Raw genomic sequence first — 25,431 nt, 5'->3', positions numbered from 1 at the left:
GAGAGGGAGGTCTTTCTGGTAGCCTTATTAGAAGTATCTTTTCATAGTGTAATCAACATGAAGGATGACATTTCTATGCCAGAGGTCTTAAATTTTCCTGATTTCATGGAACATATTAGAGCCAACTGCTGGAATGTTTGTTCTAGTGGAATAGAGTAGTTGGATTCTTTCCTTGCCCGTTTTCTGAAGTGTTGACTGAAACATGTATGCCTGTTGGTGGCACTTGAAGAGCCTCATAGTAGGTACAGATGGCACCTTTAAAAATAATTACCCTGAGTCAGTAGAGAAAAGTGTATATAATACACAGAACAGTGAGTTAGTGTCTAGACTGCAGATAGACTTTCAAACATTCCTGCATTTTTCCCTTCCCCAAACGCTAGACTTCACCTTCCAGTCAGAGTATTTCTCTACTACAGAAAATATCAAGGAAGAGGAAATTATCACCACAGATCATATTATATGCATTTTAGTGTATTTTTTGTTTTTTTTTACCGTGTATTCTTGTTTTTATCTCAGTGGGTACTTTTTTTGTCCCCCCTTTGGTTTTCTTTCCCATGCCTGGAGTCAGAATAAATCTGAGGCATAGCAGTTGACTTCAACAAGATGGAACTAGTTTTTAGAACCTTAGGGCTTATAGAGGAGCTTGAGGCCTCAGGTATACTTCACATTTATTATCTTCTTTGTTTCTTGTGTTTTCTGCAGCGTCATGCCAGATTAGCAGTAGCACAAATGGACTAAATCTTTCCACTCCCACAATACTGCCATTTGAAGGGAAAAGGGATTATTTTAGCAATTTACCTTTGTATTCCTAGAAATACTTTGAAGAAGTATAAAGATGAATACACAAATATTTAATGTTAGACATTTATGTTTGTGGTAAATAAGTCAAGTTTCTATATGAGAGTGAGGTGTAGAGTGGTAAACCAAAATTTTTTTTTTTAAATTTCACTGTGTACCCCCCTTGCAGTGCACAGCCTTGCAGCTCCACTGGGGCCCTCAGGGCAGAACCAAATTTAAATAACAACATGTCCATTCATTTGCTTCTGATGTAATTTTTGCCCATTCTAAAAAGGACTTTATGAAAGCCTTAATTACCTTGCCCTGTCTGGAGAGAATTAAGCAATGAATACAGCATCACATTTAATATGGAGAAAATTTTTCTGTAGCCATTATATAACTCCTAATTTTCAGATTGATTTGGCATAATATAGATTATTTTCTGCCACTAACTAAAAAATAAAAATTTTAAGTCAGAAAATCATGTCCTAAAAGAAATAATGTTCTAAAAGACATCAACAAATACATTTTTGAGTTGACTATTTATGATTGTTGATTTGGAAGTCAACATCTTAAACAATTGAAGGCTATGAGAATTCTGGCTGAAACTTCTGCAGTATAATTTGCTATATATTGAAAATTCATTCTTCGTAAGTACTTTTCAGAAGGCTTCTTATTTTTCTTGTGTGTAACTTCATTTTTTGTACCTATTGAAGAATCGAGGTCTAATGTAATCCTTGTACATAGAGTAGAGAACACCTAGAAACAAAATATGTATGTCAATAGAGTATTCATGGGAAACAAACACTGCATTTCTTCACTTGTATTTTTTCTAAAACTAACCTACAATTAAAAACAAACACCCTCTATCTTATTAATTTTTGGTTTAGATCATAAAAGTGGCTCTAGGGAAAAAACAAAACAAAACTCAACTTTGATCCCTGAGTTGGGAAGATCCCTGGAGTAGGAAATAGCAACACACTTGAACCAACCCAGTATTCTCGCCCGGAAAATCCCATGGACAGAGAAGCCTGGTGGGCTATACAGTCCATGGGGTCACAAAGAGTAGGACACAATGTAGGTATTTCCTGGAGTTCTGATCCCAATGCTTTTCTCACCTCATTCACACCTATTGTTTCACTCCTAAGCAAGTAGATCTCTCTTCTGAGAGTGAGACCTATATATAGACTATATTAAATGTGACATTTCAACGTCCCATATGTAGATGGTCTCCAAAACTTGTATACAAGCAACTAAGTTGAGCATGCCCCTGTAGGTGCATTTATAAACAAAATAAATGTACTATAGCCAGTCAATATACTGATAAATCTTTTTCATTTTGTTTTTGGCTTTGGTTGCACAGTGTGGCATGTGTGCTTGGGTGCAAAATCATCTCGGCTGTGTCTCTTTACGACCTTATGGACTGTAGCGCACTAAGCTCCTCTGTCCATGGGATTCTCCAGGCAAGAATACTGGTGTGGGTGGTCATGCCCTCCTCCAGGGGATCTTCCTGAATCAGGGATTGAACCCACATCTCCTACATTGGCAGGCAGGTTCTTTACCACTAGCACCACCCAGGAAGCCCAGTAAGGCATGCAGGATTTTAATTTCTCCACCAGGGATAGAACCCATCCATGCCCCCTGAATTGGGAGTGTGGAGGGAAGTCCCCCCGCAGGCATCTTTCTAAACTGTTATTCTGACTATGTTACTCCCCTGTTTAAACCCTTCACTGGTTTACTTCATCTTGTTACTCCTCAACTAGCAACCATGAAAATCTATAGGGGGACCTGTTTTATATCAATTTAGCTAAACTGTTACTATGTTTTCCAGGATTCCCTTCTCTGCATGGTGGTGGTGGTAGTTTAGTCGCTAAGTCATGTCCGACTCTTGCAATCCCATGGACTGTAGCCCGTCAGGATCCTCTGTCCATGGGATTTTCTAGGCAAGAATATTTGAGTGGTTTGCCATTTCCTTCTCCAGGGGATCTTCCCCAACCCAGGGATTGAACCCGGGTCTCCTGCACTGCAGGCAGATTCTTTACCAACTGAACTACCAGGGAAGCCTCCTTCTCTGCATAGTTCTGAGTTAGCTTGGCCATGAGAGACATTTTACTTGAGATTTGAAAGTGAAAGGATACCTTTCCAAATACTTTTTGCACTTGTCAGGCTTGGTGCAGAGGACCGGGTGCTATTATAGTTTGTGTGTGTGTTGTTTATCTGCTGGCTCTCTTTGCTACTGTTGGGCAGCAGTCAGGCCCACAGGTCTTTCAGCTCCTTATGAATCTCCTCTATTAGCTTTTCTGGCTCCTGGGCCAGACATGGTTAATAGAGGGTTCCAGCTTTTCTTAAAGTTCATGCCATTTAGGTCGGAGTCGACATGATTCTGACTCAAGTTTCCACTTGTCTTTGTGGGTTCCAGTTCATCCTTGCAGATTCTAGTTTCTTTTTCCTTCCCAACTGCTGCCTTGTTCAGGTGCCAGGATTAGAAATAAAACCAACAGCCTGACATGGACTGTTTAACCAGCTACCCAAATTGCTTAAGGTCGTATCTCTATAATAAATCCCTTTTTCGGTATCACTACTAGTAGTTTTAGAAGGAAATGGCAACCCACTCCAGTATTGTTGCCTGGGAAATTCCATGGAGAGAGAAGCATGGCTACAGTCCATGAGGTTATGAAAGAGTTGGACATGAGTGACTAAACAACTAGTAGTTTTGCTTATCTGATTGAACAGAATGATACAGAATTTGGTATTAGAAGCTCCCAGAGGAGCATAACCCTAACATAACATAACATAACCCAGAGGATTGGTTCTGTGAATTAGTTCTGGGTTATTTGGAGTTGGTTCTCTAATATGATTAGATTTAAAGGTATTAATGGCCTTTCTCCCCCGTTCCAGTGGCTAAGAGTATGCTGACAGTCCATGGCATACATTAGCAAAACATTAAAAAATTATCACCTTGCAGATACCCTACCATGTGCCTATAGAAAGCAAGGCTTTAGGTGATCAAGTATATACTGCCATAGACCATTTAGTGGAAATAAGGAGTATAATATAGTTGGTTACTTCTAAGTGTACTGGAAAACTTGGGAAAACTATACAATGGGCTCATGACTTTTTTTTTTTTTTAAAAGATGCAATTTATTTATTTTTATTTAGATACACAAGGTCTCAGTTACAGCATGTGGGATCCAGTTCCCTGATCAGGGATCAAACCCAAGTCCCTGCATTGGGAGCTTGGAGTCTTAGCCACTGGACCTCCAGGGAGGTCCCTGAGCTTATAGCTTTTAATTCCTAGCTCAGGTTTGCATGAGGGAACTGAAAGCTTTAGACTTTCCAAAAAGAAACTCAATTCCTGTGGCCATGAGATTGCTATTTTTGAAAAATATCCACAGAGTCTAATCTTGTGAGTGATTAATCACAACACAAAATGAATTCCCAGCCTCACAACACCTCTTATATTAAAGTTTAGGGCACTGCTTTGGAAGGAATGGGACTCTGAAAATTGGAATGGGGACATATGGTCAGATTTCAGTGAAAGTGGGTCCTTGAGCCCCAATATTTTACTGACACTCCTATAGAGAAACAGTCCTCTATATCTGTCTGAGAAAGATTGAAACTTGGGCCAAAACGTAGTCTCCACTAAATGAAGCTGAAATACCAGAACTTCCTTAGTATACTTCCATGGTAAAGCAGTGATTCTTCTGACCTATGGAGCAAGGGCTCTTATGGTAGGGAAAGCTAAGTGTAAACCATTCTATATGCATCTATTATCAAAGTTATACTGCATTCCCAGGGGGACTGTATAGCTTAGTATCATCAGCAATGACTTTAAAGATGCCAGGGTGGTGATTTCTACCACATCTCTATTCATTTTGCCTCTTTTGCCAGAAGGCAGAGAGATCTTAAAGAATGATAATGGATTTATAAAAACTTAATCAGGTGATCAGTCTAATTGCAGCTACCGTACACGTGTGGTTTCAGTGCTATAGCAAATCAACCTAATTTTTGCTGTCTGATTTGCAGCTGTTAATCTGATGGATTGCTTTTTTCTGTATACCTTTTGGTAAAGACCGTCAGAAGCAGTTTGCTTTCATCTGGCAGGGCCAGCGGTATACTTTCAGTGTTGAGTCTCGGGACTGTGTGAACTTTCCAGCCCTATGCCACAATCTAGTCTGTAGGACCTTGATCATCTCTATTCCACAGGATATCACATCAGTCCATTACATTGATCGGATCTATCAAGGGGAAATTGCTACTATATTGTTAGGCTAGGGAGAAGGGTGTCTGGAATGTATACCTTCTGGGGCATTTCTTAGTATTCCCATGTCCTGTGATTAAAGAAGGTGGAAAATTACACCCAATACAGGAAGGATGATTAATGACCCACATCATTTAAGAATGAAGGTTTGGGTTAACACCCCAGTCAAATAACTATGAATAGCCAAGGTGCTTTTGGAAGGCAAAGGATGGATAAAATGTCTAGTGGAAAAACATGGTTATAATATGAGCCATGCTCACCTGACCAGTAGCAGAAACAAAGACTGTGATGGTTATGAATATTTCTTCCTTATTTTTATATGAATACACTTGTGTATATTCACCAGTTTTTTGTTTTTTGTTTTTTTTTTTACTGTTTGCCACTTTCACTTACCTACCATCTAATATAAAAAATGTTAATAGTAGTTAACCTTATATCTCAGTATTTAAGTCACAGGATATCAAAAGGGAACATGACTCAGCTCAAAAATGAATCAGCATCACCCAAAGGGACTTTGTATCCTCCTGGGGAGAGAGTTAGCATGTTTTTGGTTGTACAAGGCATGTTTGATTTTGCCGTTTGTCTTTATTTGAAGGTAAGTGTATTAAGAGATGTATATACAGATGCCAGGTGGACAAGGAGTAGAAGGTGATGGATTTGTATTATGTCAACTTAGCTAAAATGTAACTAGGTTTTCCAGAATTCCTTTCCTTTTGTCAGCTACAAATTGGCACTTGCCATCTACCTCGATAAGTATTAAATCATGTGCTGCTGCAGCAGCTCTTGATTTTCAACACCCCCTGAAAGGAGTTTAGGGTAGAAAGCAGATATGAGCCATTCTGTGCTCAGGGGAAAACTGGGAAGACAGGTCTTCAGATAGTTAGATATTTTCAGGAGCTGACTTTATGAGCCCAATTCTTTTATCTCCTATCTAGAAAAGCACTAAAATCCTTCAGGTGATGACTATTCTTTGTGACTACCAGAAAGACTAGCAGACTAGCAGAAGACCAGCTAGAAACCTTCTGGAAAAATATGTGCTTGACTCTATGTATTCCCCCTTCACCAAAATCACATACATAATGATGTTACCCCCACTCCACCCCACCCCTGCCTCTTTGGAGTAGTTTCTGAGTTATCTGAGGTGTTGTCTCCCAGGCTGAAATCTTCATTTTGCCCCAAATAAACCTCAATTTGCAACTGTCACATTGTGCATTTTTTTAAGTCGAAACTTTCATTCCCTGAAAAACTGCACAGGAGACATTTAGCATGAACCTAGAAGGCTGAAGTAAAGCAGCAGCCAAGTTCTTTTAACCCGACAAGGCACTGCTGCAGCATGTTTTTCCCATCTGCGGGGCCACTTTGTTGGCATGGGGCAGCAATCAGGAGTGTAGCTACTATGGCTCCTGCTGAATTTCCTCTTTCACTTTCTCTGACTCCTTGGCCAGGTCTGTGTTTAGTTCCAGGATGAGGGGCATCAGCTTTTTCTGTCACTCCCAGCATCTACTTTGAAGGCTTAGAAACGGTGAGAAATCCACAAGGATTCCAGAATATCCTGTGTCTTCTAGGTCATCCTTATAGGTTCTAGATTTTCCTTGCTTTTCTCATTTTTCATCTACCATTTCTTAATAACTGCTTGCTCTGACCACTTCAGGTCCCAGTTCCTGATACATAAGCAAGAGCCTTATAGTTACATAAATCCAATTACCTACAACAAATCTCTTACTTTATGCTACTACTAGTAGTTCTACAGTCTCAACAATCACAGATTGACTCACCTACCACACTGCTACGTAGAATTCCACTAACATGCCATGCTTTTATGACTTTTTCCTCTGCCTGGAGTCCCGACTTCCTTCTCTGCTTAGCTATTTCCTCTGCATTCTTGGTTCATCACATGGTTTGCATTCTTAGAGAAGCCTCCCCTGAATTCTCAGCTCTAAATGCCCCTCCTTTATGCTTGCGCTTCCAGAGCAACCTGTTATTTTGTTGTAGTACATTTGACTTTATATTGTCTTCTCCTGCTCTTGGTCTCTCTCCCTAAGGAGACTAAACTGTTTGAGGTAGGGAGTTACTTTTTATATCTCTAGACCAGCACAGTGCCTTGCACATAGCACATGCGCAGTGTTTGCTGAATGATGAAAATGAGAACACATTACTGTGTAGTAATGTTTCCTGTTGTATTTTGTTCAAGTATCACATATCACAGCTCATAGTAAGAAAATAATTACCATATAACTCCCTCTGTGCAAGTCCCACACTCATCATCTCATAATCCTAGACCTACTCAGGCTGAATATACTTTGCACAGAATGAATGGGAGCTAAGAACATTGTGACTTGTTCTTATTAATATAGACAAAAAAACCTTAGATAATTTAGGTCCCAAAGTAGATTCCTTTTCTATCTGAACTATCTGATTTAGCTGTTGATATAACCTGAATAAACCAGATAATTTTACACCATTCTTTGGATTTGACTGTGTAAATGTCACTTAATTTACAGACTAATAAAAAAAATTGCCTATCGCTCAAGCTGAATAGCTGAGTTACATAGGGTATAAACTATTCACTGCTCCTTTTACTACAGAGGATAATACAAACTATAACCTAGTTCTCTACTAGGTTTTTCCTTTTTAAAATTGAAGTATATTTCACATACAACATTATGGTGTACAACATAATGATTCTGTATTTGTATGTATTGTGAAATGATCATCACAATAAGCCAAGTTAACATCTATCACCAGATATAGTTACAGAATTTTTTCTTTTGATGAGAACTTTCAAGATCTACTCTCTTAGCAACCTTCAAATATGCAATACAGCATTATTAACTATAGTCACCATGCTATATATTATATCCCCATGACTTATGTATTTTATAACTGGAATTTTGTACCTTTGCCTACTGAGTTTTTTTTTCAGTGCTTAAACTACCAAGACATTAAGCCTATAACTGGCCAGCAACCTCAACCGCATTATTAACTATAGTCACCATGCTATACATTATATCCCCATGACTTATGTATTTTATAACTGGAATTTTGTACCTTTGCCTACTGAGTTTTTTTTTTTTTCAGTGCTTAAACTACCAAGACATTAAGCCTATAACTGGCCAGCAACCTCAACCAAGTGAAGATTGCTGCCTTTCTTTCCAGTCCTCCTCCATTAATCATCTTGATCCAATATTCATGAATGAATATGAATGAATGAATGAATAAAAATATGCTCTAATCTGAATGAATTAATAATAAAAATACTCTCAAAGATGGTTGAATCATATACAAATTAAGTAGGTTACCTAGAGTCACAGCTCCTACAACAAATCCTTGGGCAGCAACTCTCATGTGAATAAGATGAATGGACATTTTCTGATCTCTTCTGTATTTTAACTTGTAAAGACCATAGGACACCACAGTCACAAAGCCTGCTATCCCTGTAAATTAAAAAAGTAGAGATTATATAAATAGCAGGCTAAAATTTCCCAAGAACTTAGAGATTTGAATAAAGGACTGCCCAAGGGGTCAGTATGTGGAAGATAAGCAGGCAAAACACCAAAAAATACTTCATTAATGGATTCAGTATTTGCAGTTTTGACTATTTCAGAAAAAATCGAATTGTATAGTATAGAAACTTGTCTAGTAGTTTTCCTGAGGCATGGTTTCAAATTTGTAGGCAGTTAAGACTTTTATTTGGGGCAAGCTGTTTAACCAGTGAGTGAACCAACCAAAATCTCAACATTCATAGCTTTTGGGTGTTTGGCTTTATTCCTCTCTAGTTTTTATTAATATTAAATAAGGAGTAAATCTAGTGAAGTGAAAGAAACTTTAATATCTTAAGTGAAAATGACATGTTGAGTTTTAGTAAGAGGTTAAAAAGGTGTGAATATTTGCATGAGAAGCCTGTGACTCTGGGAAGAACTGTGATTCTAAAAAATTCCAGAAGCCATACAAATATTTTTTTACATATGTCAAGAACTGAATATACTGCTGTGACAACCAAGATTCTATGCAGTTGACTCTAAAACAGAAAACTGAATAGGAATCAACTGAATAGGGAAAATTCTAGTAAGTGATTTGAAACAGTGTGAGAAGTTAATCCATGACAAATCAAAATAACCATATAACAAATAAGGGGATAACTATCTGAACTAGCTTGAATTTACATCTCACACCAGACCCTACAAAAAACTCTGGATGGGTTAGAATTAAGTATGAAAACAAAGCAAATTTATCAAAAAAATATAGAAGAAAATAAAACAGAATATTTATGACATCTAAAAAAGGAATAAGGTAGACTTAAAGTGAGGACAAAAATACTGTATTTTGATGACAGAATAAAGGAAACTTCTGCATGGTAAAAGTGTGGCTCTATTTGGGGGGGATCTGTCTTCTACTGATTTATGCATCTACCTTCATCAATACCACATTGTCTTGACTGCTATATCTGTATAGTAACCCTTAATATCAGGTAAGGATGATTCCTCCCACTTAGTACTTTTTCTCCAAAAAGGTTTCTTTATGTCAAACCTCAACATGAATCAGCCACAGATATACATGTATCCCCTCTTGAAGCTCCCTCCCATCTCCCTCCCCATCCCACCCCTCTAGGTTAATACAGAGCCCCTGTTTGAATTTCCTGAGCCATACAGCAAAGCAATTATCCTTCAATAAAAAATAAATAAAATTTTAAAAAAGGTTGTTTTAGCCATTCTAGAACTTTTGCTTTTATATGAATTTTAGAATAAGCTTGTTTATATCTACAAAAAAAACCTCATTGCTGGTATTTTGATAGGAATTACACTAAACCCATAGATGAGTTTGGGGAAAACTGACATCTTTATTGAGTCATACAATCCACGAACACAACAGTCTCTATATTCATTTAGGTCTTCTTTGATTTCTTTCATTAGCATTTTGTATTTTTCACCATACAGATTCTCTACATGTTTTCTGAAGCTTGAAAGTGTATTAGTCGCTCAGTCATGTCTGACTCTTTGCAACACCATGGATTGTAGCCTCCTGCCTGTCCCCTGTTCATGGAATTCTCCAGGCAAGAGTACTGAAGTGAGTAGCTATTCCCTTCTCTAGGGAATCTTCCTGATTCAGGGATTGAACCCAGGTCTCCTGCACTACAGCAGATTCTTTACTGTCTGAGCCACCAGGAAAACCCTAATCATTTCATTTTCTTTAGGGTGACTGTAAATGGTCTCATGTCTTTCATTTTGGCTTCCATGTGTTTGTTGTTAGTATATGGAAACGCAATTGATGCTAAAGTAGAATAGCAAGTTTTGACTATGTTGGCATGTGTTTGTCTCTATGGGTGGGTGAGGATATATTAATTCTCTCAGATCCACTTAATAAATGGAAATAAGGATCAGAGTAAATAATCACATTTATATGAATATTTTGTATGCTAATCAGCAATAAATGAAATTGAAATAAAAATGACAAACAAAAGCCGCAAAAAACAAATTATAGTAAAACAATGATGGCAGGTACACTGAGAAACAGGTACAATGCTGAAAGCTCTGTAAAGATTTAGCCAAATCATTCTGGAAAGAAATCTGAAAAGATACAATAATTGATATTAAACTGAACATGTGAGAAGTTTAAGAGGGAAAGGACATATGTATACCTATGACTGATTCATGTTGATATATGACAGAAACCATCACAATATTGTAAAGTAATTACCCTCCAATTAAAAATAAAATTAAAAAAACTGAACATGCTTCATGCCCTGAAAATTCTGCTTTGGGGAAAATACTCCAAGGAAGTAAGCAAAAGAAAAGTCAAGAAGCTGACACAAAGATGTTTACAGCTACACTATGTATGAGGAAAAACAAAACAATCCAAATGGCCCAAACAGAGGAAAAACTATCAGAGCTGTAAAAAACTTGTAAATATAATTATATTATAGTATAATATACTACTATGAAATGTGAAGTAAAAGAAGGAAAAACAAATAATCTATTGACACAGAGTTTAAATACATGTAATGTATTTAAAGTGTCATTATTTAGACCTTAGCAGTGACCATAAGATTTTAAACAATATAAATCACTTATAACGACAGAAGTCAAGATAAGAAATTAAAATGTTCTATAAATTATCTGAGGATACTCCATCCTGTGGCAGAAAATACTTAGTAGATAGTCTTAATAAAACAAGTAAAACAAACTAATAATATATATACAAATTTTATCATTTAGCTTTCCAGTAGGAACTTGGCTCTCTTCCCTTATTAAGACTCTGTTCTTACTGAAATTTGTTTTGCTTCTTTCAGAAATTAAAGTCAGAACCTTTCCTGTTTTCCATACAGCATCTCTGTAGTTGGTATATAATTGAGTTTAGCTGGAAACACTTTTATCTTTCTACTTTAATCACCCTAAATGTCTCTGGAAAAACAATTTAACTTACAACAGACACAGTGATTAGTCTGTTCATTATAGTGATCTGTTCAAGTGACACTGAGTTCTTGAATTTTTTTTTCTAGTTAAAAATGCTAAAGATGATGAATAAATCACTATAAAATTATTTGCCTCCATTTCTTGTGCTAGTACAAGCCTTAATCAAATTAAGTGAAACTTTTAAACACAGAATACTACTTTAAAGTAAAATTTTGATTCTTTTTGATACGTGAATAATGACACATAAAGTTGCTAGATTTGTAGTGACATTTAATGGAAACATATGACTTATACCTATTTAGAAGCTTTTGTGGAATTAATCACAAACTTATGTGTGTCTGATTAATACATATATATATTTAAATTTTATTGGAGTATAATTGATTTACAACCTTGTATTAATTTCTGCTGTACAACAAAGTGATTCTGTTTTACATATATATTTTCTTATTCATATTCTTTTCCATTTATAGTTAATCACACTATATTGAGTCTAGTTACCTATGTATATATATGATTTAAATACTTTTTAAAAAATAGTTTCCAGACTAAACACAAGGAAAGAGGGATGGCTGAAGTATACAATAATAATGCTTAGGGCAGCTAAAGTATCCAAAAGAGAAGGAAGAGAAAGCTTAGCTTTTGAAACAAAATACTGGTGCTTAGATTTTTTTTTTAAACTCCATATATATATATATATATAGTATTTGATAAAAATGTAAACACATTAAATATGTGTTGGGAAAGGATAAAGAGGCCAAGACTCCAGATACAATTATAATAATATTGATACTTCTTGCATCAAGAGTTTATTTAACCATCAATCTTAGCACCTGGAACACATCAGGAAGCCAACAACAAGCCTCAACAACAACAGACTTTCATTCAGAGCTTCTTAACTCTGAACTGACTCACAGTTCTTTTGAGCTTGGGTTTCTAGCTTCTGGCAACACAGAATATTAGAAGCAGAAGTTTCTGATGGTACCCAACAGTAATGGAAGAAAGAGAAAGATTTATAAACATTGGACACAAGAACTTAAAGAGATATGTAGATCTTCCTTAACTTGTGATTGGATTACATCTTGATAAACCCATCATAAGTTGAAAATACTGTAAGTCAAAAATCCATTTAATACAACCTCACCTATTGAACATCATAACAGCCTAGCCGACTTTAAACGTGCTCAGAGTACTTATGTTAGCCTGTAGTTAGGCAAAGTCATTGAATACAAAGCCTATTTTATAATACAGTGTTGAATATCTCATGTAATTTATTGAATATTGTACTGAAAGTGAAAAACAGGATGTTGGGTACAGAGTGGTTGTAAGGGTATTGGTTGTTTACCTTCATGATGGTGATGCTGACTGGGAGCTGCTGCTGTCCAGCACCATCATAAGAGTATTGTATCACATATCGTTAGCCCAGGAAAAGACAACATTCAAAGTATGATTTCTACTTGAACGCAGATTGCTTTCTCATCATCTCAAAGTCAAAAAGTTGTAACTCTGTATACAGAGTCTCTGTATATATCTCAATAGTTCCTAACAGACTCAGTCTAATAAACTGAATTGGCTGCCAGTGATTCTGAATCATTATAGAAAAGTTACAGTCCATTCAATCAATTCTATTTAGACTGGTTGGGAAGTTAAAAAAATTTTTTTTTAATATAAAACTGTAATTTTACTTTTCATATTTATTTATTGGCTGTGCCAAGAGGCATGTAGGATCCTAGTTCCCCAACTAGGGATTGAACCCACGCCCCCTGCACTGGACATGCAGAATCTTAACCACTGGACCACAAGGGAAGTACTTGGCAACAAGTACTTTTAAATAGACTGTGAATGAAAATGAATTAAACAGAATAAAAATTTGATGTTTCATAATAATAATAGCTAACATTTACTGAGTATTTGTCATACACTAGGAACTGTGCTGAAAGTTTAACTCATACATGCATAGAAGGGGTTAGCTTCAATTATCTGAAAGTATTCAATTATATAAAAGATTTCAATACTCAAAGATACTGGTTGAGGTATTATTGTGTTATTACAAACAGTTTTACAGTATCCAGTCAAGGCTTGTACTTACCTACAGGGACAAATGGGGAGTCTCTAGATTTTCTGATCAGTCGGGATAACTGGCCTTCATCTTCATCTGCTGACCACTGGTTATCTGAAGACATTTTTCTCTCTAATAACTAGGGGATAAATGTGGTTGCTATGAATGCTCAGAAAGAATCTGTTTCCCTCTTCCAATATCCTCTTGATTACGTGTTCTTCATTTGTTTGACATGACTGTCTGCTCAACTGAAATAAAGTTATCTTTCCTTCACCCTCTGCATTGTGGAATCCTTTCATTTTGTTTAGGGGTGGAGGAAAAAGAAATATACAGAGTGGTAAATAATAATCAGATCCCATGAATACAGAGTAAAAACATAGATCATATAAGTGTTATTCAGTCCCCTTTCACTGCTCAGCATTTGTAATCATTGGGAATCTCAGAACTTCCACAGAGAGTAAGAGCAGAGTTTCTTTTACAAAATACAGTTTTAAAGAATGATGGCAAAGCCAACATAGGCAAAAATAACTCCAAATTTACAGTTATTGGGAGAATGACCACTCCAGTTCTGCAGAATGTGTAGGGTACTATAAAGTCATTGAGATTTTTACCAAGCTCCTACCATGTACCAGGTGCTACCCTAGTCAATGGAAATAATCTTCCTTGTCTGCACAGGATGAATGAGGAAGCTAGCAAAAGCAACTGTAATCACAATCAACACGATCTGGAAGTATCTGTTTGTTATCCGTGCAACCCTCTATTTTTAACCCTCAAATCTGAAATACGATGGCTTCATTCTTTGATATCAATCAGCTTTCATCAGAAAATGTAATCTGGTAAGTGGCAGAAGCACAATACCTTTAGCGTACTCCACCACTTGCAGCCTGTCTTCTGGTGTTCGCTTAGCAGGAAGCCGTGGATCAGAACAGGCTTTGCAAAGACGGGACACGTTTAGGTGCAATTTCTAACTAATTGATGATGGGAAAGCCAGTGCCCTCGCCCCAGTAAGGGGGAGTGGCCGGCTGGTATTGGCCAAGGTTTCATAAGCCCCAGCTGGAAACTTACTAGTAGCAGGACCTGGACCACAAACATTAGGTTTTCGAAGATAGCATTCAAGGAAACATTAAGCTTTTCAAGAAAAGGCCTTTCCTTCTGCCTTCAAAAGGGCGCTCCCAATTCCCTCTGTGGTTGAGTCCCCATTACCCAACTCCTATTCCAGAAATTGAATGGAAAGTGGGGGCAGGGTTACAACAGTGGGTTTGTAGGTGGGAGTGGGGTTAGCCTTATGAGGCCAAGACTCTTGTTGTCTTTCAGTGCGCTTGCCAGATGGCCGCCCACGGTGGCCGAGATCTGAGGCTGAGGAGCCGCAAGCCTGTCCCAGCTCATCTGACCGCCAAGCCCTCGCACCTGAGCTACACGTGGAGCTGGGAGATGCATGCTCGCCCTGCCAGGAAGGACGTGACATCACTGCGCCCTCGGCCAATCCAAAGGCCCTGGGGCGGGAGACAGACGGTGTGAGGGAGCTGCGCCTGCGCGGCACGAGACTACTCTGTCTCCCTGCGGGTGGTGGTGGACCCTGTTTTCGCTGCTTCTGTGAGGGTGCAACCTTGAGGCCTCAGAGAAATTCTGACTCAGGTCTCCCGACTGCAGCCACGAACGCCTCAGGCTGAGGACAGAGGACCAGGTAGAGTTCATGCTTTTACCTTAGAAGTTTGAAATTTTTAATTATTTTAGATTTACAGAAAAGTTCCCAGAATAGTACAAAAAACTGTGTATATGATACCTTAGATCCCTCTTTGTTAACATTTAGTCGCATTTGCTTTATCATTTTCCTCTGGATATGGTTTCTTCCTTCCAATGAGCCGCCTGAGAGAAACTTGCACATGGATAGGCCTGTACCCCTGTATACTTTGTGTGCACTTGGTCTATTTTCTTACATAACCATCATACAAAGAGCAAAATCAGGAAATAAACAGTGCTATAATACGATAATCTCAAGATTTTATTCATATTTCACTAATGGTCCCAATAATCCTTAACAGCAAAAAAAAAAAAATTTTTTTTCTTGTCAAGGATCCAGTCCACTCCAATACATATTACATTTGGTTGTCAAGTGTCTTTTAGACTCCTTTAATCTGGAATGTTTCCTTAGTTGATTGATGTATTACTCAAGATACTTCAGAGATACAGAACTGATAGGTTTTTTTTTTTTTTAATATTTATTTGCTGCTTTGGCTGTGTTGGGTCTTAGCTGTGGCACATGGGATCTTCATTGTGACCCATGGACTCTCTAGTTTGTCTTGTGAACTCTAGAGCTCAGTGGGCTTCAGTAGTTGCAGGTTCTTAAATTTCTGATCCTACCCAGTGACTTTATTTTTCCCTTCTGTGAAATGAATAGTGAAGCTGTCTGCTGAGAGGACATTGTGGAAATGAGTGTGGTGAAGGTTTGTCCTTTGTGGCAAATGAGGGCAAATTATGAGATTTCTTAGCAGCAGTGAAAGTCTAACTCAGATTTTGTGCTTTCTCCTGAGAGCAGCAGAGGAAGAAAATGGCTGGAATCAATTGTTTGCTTAACAAAGGTTAATTGAGTGCTGCAGACAGAAAGGTGTCTTAAGACAAATGCCCTGTCCTCAAGAAGCTTAGAATGAGTTGGGGAGATGGATGAGTAAAGCAGTGTCACATGAGAACCTGTTGAGATGATGGGAGGAAGAGGTATGGGCTTATAGGAGCTAAAGGATCTTAAAATTCAAACTGGAGAGTTAAAGAATTCTTTTAGAGAAAGTGGCTTATGGGATATTTTAAAAAATTTTTAAATTTTTTATTTTTTTATTTTTTTCATTTATTTTTATTAGTTGGAGGCTAATTACTTTACAGTATTGAAGTGGGTTTTGTCATACATTGACATGAATCAGCCATGGAGTTACATGTATTCCCCATCCCGATATTTTTTTTAGAAAACTTATAGATTTTAGGTGAAGAGATGGTAGGGATGTTTCAGGCAGAGGGCACAACTTGTGGAAAGGCCCAGAAGCAAACAGCAAAAGCGGTTCAAGGTGTAGAATTGGGTGGGAGTGGCTTATAGAGGATGGAGCTATATGACCAGTGGGGCCAGTTCATGAGACCCTTGCATTTTATTCATGAAAATTTTTTTATTGGAGTATAGTTGATTTACAATATTGTGTTAGTTTCAGGTGTATAGCAAAGTGAATCAGTTCTCTCTCTCCATAAATATATATCCGTTCTTTTTTTAGGTTCTTTTCCCACATAAGTTGTTAACAAAATATTGAGTAGAGTTCCCTGTGCTGTATAGGTCTTTGTTAGTTACCTATTTTATATATAGCAGTGTGTATATGTTAATCCTAATCTCCTAATTTATCACTTACTCCTATGTTTTCCCTTTGGTAACTACAAGTTTGATTTCAAGATTTGTGAGTCTGTTACTATTTGTAAATAAGTTCCTCATGTCATTTTTAAAATTAGATTCCACATATAAGTGATATCATGTGATGTTTTTCTCTGACTCACTTCATTAGTATAATAATCTCTGGGTCCATCCATGTTGCTGCAAATGGCATTGTTTCATTCTTTTTTTAATGGCTGAGTAATATTCCATTGTATACACGTGCCATATTTTCTTTATCTGTTCATCTGCTGATTGACATTTTTGTTGCTTCTTTGTCTTGGCTATTGTAAATTGTGCTGCTATGAACATTATCGTGCATGTATTTTTTTGAATTATGTTTTTTGTGAACATATACCAAGGACTGAGACTGCTGGATCATATGGTAATTCGATATTTAGTTTTTTAAGGAACCTCAATATTGTTCTCCATAATGGTTGTACCACTTTAAATTCCCACCAGCCGTGTAGGAGGGTTCCTTTCTCCACAGCCTCTTCAGCATTTTTGTTTTTAGACTGTTTGATGATGGCCATTTTGACTGGTGTGAGGTGATTCATCATTGCATTTTTCTAATGATTAGTGATGTTGAGCATCTTTACACGTACTTTTGGGCCATCTGTCTTTTTTGGAGAAGTGTCTCTGGATCTTCTCCTCATTTTTTTGAGTGGGTTGTTATTTTGGTATCAAGCAGCATGAACTGTTTGTATATTTTGGTGATTAATACTTTGTTGGTTGCTTTGTTTGCAAATATTTTCTCCCATTCTGTTGGTCATCTTTTTGTTTTGTTTATGTTTTCTTTTGCTGTGCAAAAGCTTTTAAGTTTAATTAGGTCCTGTTTGTTTATTTTTGTTTTTATTTTCATTACTCTAGAAGGTGGATCAAAAAAAGATATTGCTATAATTATGTCAGAGTGCTGCCTATGTTTTCCTTGAAGAGTTTTAGGTCTTTAGTCCATTTTTATTTTTGTTTCTAATGCTAGAGTGTTCTAATGTCATTCTTTTACATGTAGCTGCCAGTTTTCCTGGCATCATTTATTGAGGAAACTGTCTTTTCCTCATCCTATATTCTTGCTTCTTTTGTCAATGATTGATTGACCACAGGTGTGTAGATTTATTGCTGGATTTTCAGTTCGGTTCCTTTGATCTGTATTTCTTTTGTGCTGGTGCCACACCTGTACTCAGAAAACTATAAGGTGCTGATGAAAGAAATCAAAGATGACACAAACAGTTGGAAAGAAATACCATGTTCTTGGATTGGAAGAATCAGTATTGTCAAAATTGAGGCAGGAGGTAGCTGGGACCCAGGCTAGGCAATTTCAGCTATACTCTTGTTTACATTTCTTGGGGCAAGAAAAAGGTGAGCTGTAGGTTACATACTTACAACCAGCCTCCTGTTTGCTCTTCCACAGGGAAGTAACAACTGAAACAGGGTAAATAGCCAGGCTTTGTCTCCTGAGGACACCTTAAAATAACAGTCATGGCAGGAACAGAGAGGGGCTAACCCTTGTTTGAGTAAAAGGATCAGGAGGTCGTATATTTTCCATCCTTGGGGCAGGGCTCCTTAGGATTTAAAAAGGAGGGGACCCTACTCCCATGATATATGATGCTAATATGTGATCTCATTAGCCTCTGGGATGGAATCCCTCTTGGAAAAAAAGTTGTACACATGTGTGTTGGGGAGAGTCTTATGGAAAGAGAAACCAGATAATTGGCTAAAGGTAAACAAAGACTCAGAAGAACTGTCCTATGTAAATGACTTAACCCCCTCTTTACTGTGCTCCTCCTCCCTAGGGGGGATGCCCACACCCTTTCTCTCTGGGTGTGCATCTCTGCCTCGCTTCTATCTTAACAAACTGTCTCTGTGTATTCTCCCATTTATTGTTGTGCTATGTCTCTAATAGTAAATTTTGTACCTGCATTTACAGCTTTTGCCATCATGAGAAATGCATTTTTCCCTGGGGGCAAAGATCCAGGGAAAAATAGCTTCTAGCCTCTAGCACTTGTTGGTCTGATGGCTAGGATTCCTGGTTTTTATCCAGGCTGTGAGAGTGTTAGTCGCTCAGTCATGTCTGAGGTTTTGCAACCCTATGGACTGTAACCTGCCAGGCTTCTTTGTCTCTGGAATCCTCCAGGCAGGAATACTGAAGTAGGTTGCCATTCCCTTCTCCAGGGGATCTTTCCAACCTGGGGGTTGAACCCAGATCTCCCACTTTGAAGGCAGAAATCTTTACTCTCTGAGCAACTAGGGAAGCCCAGGCTACTCAGGTTCACTTCCTGGACAGGGAATTAGGGTCTTGCTTCACACCACCACTCATTGCTGCCTCTCCAAGATCAAAATGACTATACTATCATACATGTTTGTCAAAAATTCATCAACCTGTACAATTAAAATGGGTTGACTTTGTTATATGTAAATTACACATCAATAAGCTGATTTAAAATTTTTAAAAAATGAGTATACTATCCTAGGCAATCTACAGATTCAGTGCAATCCTTCTCAAATTACCAATGCCATTTGTCATAGAAATAGAACAAAAATGTTTTAAATTTGTATGGAAACACAAAAGACCCCGAATAGCCAAACAGTCTTTAAATAGAAAAACAGAGCTGGGGGAATCAGGCTTCCTGACTTCAGACTATACTACAGGATCTTGCATTTTAAGCTAAGGATTTTGAACTTTGATCTGAAAGCCATGAGAAGCCACCAAAGGATTTCAGGCAGGAAGTGGTTTTTTCTTTAGCTTCTAGAAGCATCATAGAGAACAGCTTGGGAGGGGTGGGGCTGTGGTGGGGCTTACTTAATTGAAGTAAGGAGTGATATGTGCAGAAGCAATGGAAGAAGAAAGGAAGGGCCAGTGTCTGGTTGTAGGAAGAAAGAGAGAAAGCTAGGATGATGTGTTGGGTTCCCAGCTTGAGTGACAGTGACAAATGGTGATTTTGCTATTTGCTGAGATTAAACAAATACAGAATAAGAAGCAGGTTAGAGGTAAAGGAGACCCATAGTCAGATATTGGCAGATTTTACAGCAATAGGAAAATAAGGCATGAATGGGAGAGTGGTGATGAATTGATTTACACTGCAGTCCAGCCTGGTTAGAGAAGGGAATCCATCTTGGTTGGTAGGGCAAGACAGATTAGATTTATCCAAGATTTCTAAATTGAAAAATGGGTGGGAGAGGTAAAAGGCTGGAAGGCTGGGTTTCCAGAATGAAACTTTAGAGTTTAAAATTTTATATGTGGCACTTTGGAGGTGATGATGATATGCTTTGATAGATGTTTAGTATGTCTATTTTCCTCTAGAAATGGTAAGTTTATTTGTAGGAGCACTTTTTTTCCCAAGGAGAGGATCTGTATCTTTCATCAGACTCTCAAGGAAATCTCTTAGGACCCTATAAAAATTAAGAATTGGTATTAGCCCCATCATAACCTATTTCTCATATTTTCAGACATGGCTGTCATGCAGTTGCTATATGAGCAGAAGGCAAATGTTTCTTTATAAAATTTAACTCAGAAGGGCCCTGCAGAATATGAAGGGAAGAAAATAAAAGCACAACAGCAAAAAGGTAGCTGACAGGTTAGCAGTTTATTAATAGTGTCCGCTCTCTCCAGTGTTTCCTCCTGCTTTTAATATTGGAGCAGATGAGGGGTATGTATTGGCATGTAGCTTGGTATATGGCATCATTTATGTTTATAAATAAATGTATATCTTACTGTTTAAGCCTTTGGTTTTTTAGAAAAAAAGTTTTTAGATTTCTTTGTTCTTAAGCTTTGGTGGACAATAAAGTGGAAAAAAAAAGCTCTTCCTCTGGGATCAGAGTTAATAATCTGTTCCCATAACCTGAGAGGTGAGATAGAATTTGAAAGGAGTGCTGTTTCTTTTATAAGCTTAATACTGCCTGCTTAGCTTGACAGGTAAAATGGAAGCCAATATTGGAAGGACTAAGAAAATCCTGTAAGTATCCACAGTACTCCCTGTAGAAGTTACTTTCAGCAGCTGAAGCAAATGCATTTCATGCAGGTGCCAATTTTTTATTGTCAGGTACAAAAATGAGAGCTTCGCCAAGTTCTTATGAAAGATTTTTAAAATATGGAATCTTCAGAAAACATTTTAGTGTGTAATAATTAAGTCAATTGAAGTTCCAGAATGACATTTATAGAAATGAAGGATCTTTTCTAATAGGAAAATAGTCTTTATTCCTCTCACAAATACTTAGGGTGGCAGGATCTTGACCACAGTGAGGGGCCGTGTGGAGCAGTTCCAGTGCTCTTACTAACCATCTTACATATTGTTTCATCCCCACAAAAATCCTAGGAGATGTGGGTACTGTTACCCTCTTATGCTAAGTGAGTAAAATATTAGTAAAATGTGGTGATGAGATTTGTTCAAGTATTCTGACTTCAGGGACTTCCTTGGTGGTCCAGTGGCTAAGACTCTGCACTTCTAAAGCAGGGCACCTGAGTTTGATCCCTGGTCAGGGGACGAGGGCACTTCCCTGGTGGCAGTAGTGTTAAAGAGTCTGCCTGCCAATGCAGGAAACACAAGAGATGTGGGTTCGGTCACTGAGTCGGGAAGATCCCCTGGAGTAGGAAATGGCAACTTGCCCCAGTATTCTTGCTTGGGAAATCCCATGGACAGAGGAGTCTGGCAGGAGTCCATGGGGCCACAGAGGATTGGGCAAAGCCGAGCAGCAGGTGACTAGATCCCGCATACTGCAACTAACGATCCTGCACCTGGCACAGCCAAAATAAAGAAATATTTAAAAACTAACAAACATTTTGGAAGCTTTTTTCACTGGACCACAATGCTGGGGAAAGCATTGAGGTGTCAGTTGACAGAGGCCTTAAATACAGAGTTGAGCAGCTTGAATTCAGTTTAATGATGAATAGATATCTTTGTAATTTTGAGTTGTGGGAATGGTCAAATTAAATTGTTCTGGAAATTATGAGCTCATTCTCAGAAAGGGATGATGAAGGAGTGGAGGCATGAAGACCTGTTTGAAGCATTTTCTGGTATGAGAGATCAGGACTTGGGTGAGGAAGCCCCTTCTTTGTACCCCAGGAAAGTTGTTTGCTGAACTTCTGCTTTATTGTGGGTTGAAATGGGTGAAAGAGGGAAAGGAAGGTTAAATCAGTTGTAAAAGGAATGTCTTTCTACTACTGTATTGAGGTGTATTATCCCCTCCTTACCTTAGAGCTACTTCTCTGTCATACCCTTGAAGCAGGTGATGCCTGGCAAGTTCCAGCATAAATGGTTTATCACTCTAGCCATCCCCATTCAGTCTACACATGTGGTCATCCAGGCATTAATTCTGAGGCTAAGGTGGTGGCTATGGAAGTGCAGTAGACGGACCAGTTGAAAGATATGTAGAAGAGGCAGGACTTCATGATGAATCCTTTGGCTTCACAGTGAGCACCTGCTATATAGTACACGCTGTATTGGGCATGTAGAAGAAAGGAGGAAGAGACTGGTGGTTATTAATAAGTGCTAAGAGATTTCTCAAAGAACTATCTTCTTGAAACAGCCAGCAAATGCTTTCTAGGGCATCACTTTACCTGTTCCTTAGGAAATTATTACAGATATTGAGGAAGCTGGAAAATGTTGCTTATTTAGGGAAGAAGAGAGTGAATTCTTTTTTGATGTGGTAAATCCAAAATATCAAAGTCATGGCAACTGTGAGGCTTAGGAATCTTCTTCACATAGATGGTGGTTCACAACCTAAGTTTATAAGGAACTCTCAAGGGACTGAACACAGACCAAATGAGTCTTAGGGGATGATTCAAGAGAATTGGTGGAGGAAGGGGCAAACGGTTATAGAGACTAGGATTCAGAAGAGCTGGAGAGGCAGGGCAGCATTGTAGGGAAGTCTGGGCTTTGGAGTCAGTTGAGCTGTGCGGGAATACCAGGATGACCATTCACTCTGTGGCCCTGGGCACGTGACAGAACATCCATTGGTCTGCTTTCTTCTTTGTCAGATGCAGAAAATTACACCTGCCTGGTAAAGTTGTGAGTACTATATGAATTCTGTAAAACTCCCTAGTATAAAGAAGGTGGGTAATAAATGAAATTTTTTATTATTTGCTGTTAGAGTCATAGAATAAATGAATCATTCCAAGGAGAAGGTTAATATCAGTTTCAGATACATTGTAAAGACTGTGAAGGATGTCTGGGTTGCACTATGGGATGTGAGAGATTTTTATCTTTAAAAATGGTGAATTCTGGGAACGTCCCTGGTGGTCTGGTGGTTAAGACTATACTTCCAATGCAGGGGGGTGTGAGTTTGATCTCTGGTCCAGGAGCTAAGATCCCATATGCCATTTGGCCAAAAAAAAAAAAAAGGTAAATTCTGAATGGTAATTTTCCTTGTTCCTATGTAATTCTCTGTAGGTTCCCAAATAGTTTCCTTTAGAAACAAAATAATGTCATACATCATCTGTGTATTATTATTATTATTTTAAAAACTGAACTAGAAATTGGGAACATTGGCCACTTTATGTTCATTTCCTGGGCCTTCAAGTTAATATGACATTTGCCTCAGTTCTGTGGTGATTCCATGGTTCAGGGAATCCTGGTTATTCTTTATGTAGCCTGAATGCAGTGGTCATGTATGGATGTGAGAGTTGGGCTGTGAAGAAAGCTGAGCACCGAAGAATTGATGCTTTTGAACTGTGGTGTTGGAGAAGGCTCTTGAGAGTCCCATGGACGGCAAGGAGATCCAACCAGTCCATCCTAAAGGAGATCAGTCCTGGGTGTTCATTGGAAGGACTGATGCTGAAGCTGAAACTGCAATACTTTGGCCACCTCATGCAAAGAGTTGACTCATTGGAAAAGACCCTGATCCTGGGAGGGATTGGGGGCAGGTGGAGAAGGGGACGACAGAGGATGAGATGGCTGGATAGCATCACCGACTTGATGGACATGAGTTTGAGTAAACTTTGGGAGTTGGTGATGGACAGGGAGGCCTGGTGTGCTGCGATTCATGGGGTTGTGAAGAGTCGGACACTACTGAGCGACTGAACTGAACTGAATACTTTTGGTTTTAAATATTGAGGTATTTAGAGTGCCACTTATTGAATTGCTTTATTTTTTGCTTTTGTTGACATTAGTCTGCTATGATTCATTACACTGTGAACTCCTTAATGGATAAATAAGAACTGAATTTCAATTATGTTAAGTTCTGTGTTTTCTAAAGCAATACCAAAAAGAATGGCTTATATTAGGGTCAAGAGTACAAAAGGGACTATTATGTAATATTTGCCTCACTTTCTATTCAAGTGTGAAATATGTAGGAATTTTCTGCTACAATTCATTACACCGTGAACTCCTTAACAGATAAATAAGAACTGAATGTCAATTATGTTAAGTTCTGTGTTTTCTAAAGCAATACCAAAGAGAATGGCTTATATTAAGGTCAAGAGTACAAAAGGAACTGTTATGTAATGTTTGCCTCACTTTCTATTCAAGTGTGAAATATGTAGGAATTCAGGGGAAGCTGCTGGATTATTGGAACAGTTAGGAACAGGATATAATAAACATATAAATATAATAAAATTTAGTAAGTTTTTGTTGTTTTTAGCCATTAAAGTAAGTGTTGAGTTCATGGACCCAGGGTCTTAACAAAATTAGGAACAAGCTGATGGAAATAGTAACCATCCCAAAATCTGCCCTTCAGGTTCCCAACCCTGCCTACTGTCTTTCAGTTCCTTGAAGATATTGTTTTTCTTTTTTGTTTGTTTGTTTGTGACACAAGCTGTTCCATTAGGCTGAAATACTCTATTCATCCTCTGAAATTCAGCTCAGATGTCACTTCCTCAAGGAAGCCTCTGATCCTCTCCCTGGGAGGGTCAGATTCCATTCTCCTGAACTTCTTCCTCAGAGAGAGCACTGATCACAACTGTATATTCTCCCAGAGAACAGAGAACAATTCTAGCTTATTCAGGGCTCTAAGCCAAGCACCAAGAGCAGAGTACACAGTAAGCATGAAGTAAATGTTGAATGAAGTTCAGCATTTATTAAGCACTAAGTACCTCACTTCATTAACTCCTCACAGTAACTCTTTAGGTAGATATTATCCCTATTAATACATGACAAGAGTGACACTGGAGAAGTAACTTGCCCCAGGTTATATAGTCAGTGACTGACACAGCCAGAACTTGATTCATGTGATTTTGATGGCCAAGCCAGTGTTCTTTTTTTCTTTTATTTCTCTTATTGTGTGCTATTATCCCATGGAAAAGCCAGTGTTCTGAACATGGCACTATGCTTAGCAAGATCAGAATGCAGTGATGTACTTATAATGGACACTTGTAGTGTGCCTTCCCACCATCCATTCCTGCTTTCCCTAATCACAGGCCCTGCTTTCATGTGGAGGATACACAACTCTCCTTGTCTCAGTCCCCAAGGTTTGGGTGTCCTCAGCCCTTGGGATGACGTGCTGTGCTCATCAACATGACTCATCCCATTGAAATAGGATGAATGACTCAGGGATGGACTTCTGACCTAATATTGTCAATTGAAGAATCAATTGA

At 38.2% G+C, this 25,431-nt stretch overlaps 1 protein-coding gene across 1 annotated transcript; it reads right to left on the bottom strand.

The window, feature by feature from the left end:
• Positions 1 to 1,380: 1,380 nt before the first annotated feature.
• HIGD1C (HIG1 hypoxia inducible domain family member 1C) lies at positions 1,381 to 13,639 on the bottom strand. The gene is made up of 3 exons (XM_043446206.1): positions 13,538 to 13,639; positions 8,338 to 8,472; positions 1,381 to 1,536 (listed from the first exon to the last, which is right to left on the bottom strand). Exons 1-3 carry the CDS (start codon positions 13,629 to 13,631, stop codon positions 1,472 to 1,474), a joined length of 294 nt encoding a protein of 97 aa, XP_043302141.1. The 5' UTR covers positions 13,632 to 13,639; the 3' UTR covers positions 1,381 to 1,471.
• Positions 13,640 to 25,431: the final 11,792 nt, after the last annotated feature.

This window comes from Cervus canadensis, chromosome 25 (genome assembly GCF_019320065.1).
Source record: "Cervus canadensis isolate Bull #8, Minnesota chromosome 25, ASM1932006v1, whole genome shotgun sequence".
Taxonomy (NCBI): Eukaryota; Metazoa; Chordata; class Mammalia; order Artiodactyla; family Cervidae; genus Cervus; species Cervus canadensis.
The sequence above is the reverse complement of the archived record's forward strand: the minus strand, read 5'-3'. Positions and strand labels throughout refer to the sequence as shown.

What these genes read in the sequence shown, in the direction of transcription:
- HIGD1C (XM_043446206.1), bottom strand. Translation starts at nt 13,631, where the DNA reads ATGTCTTCAGATAACCAGTGGTCAGCAGATGAAGATGAAGGCCAGTTA. An exon ending in CTCCCCATTTGTCCCTGTAG is followed by an intron (nt 8,473 to 13,537) that starts GTAAGTACAAGC and finishes TTTAATTTACAG; the next exon opens with GGATAGCAGGCTTTGTGACT. An exon ending in TGTAGGAGCTGTGACTCTAG is followed by an intron (nt 1,537 to 8,337) that starts GTAACCTACTTA and finishes TTTTGTTTCTAG; the next exon opens with GTGTTCTCTACTCTATGTAC.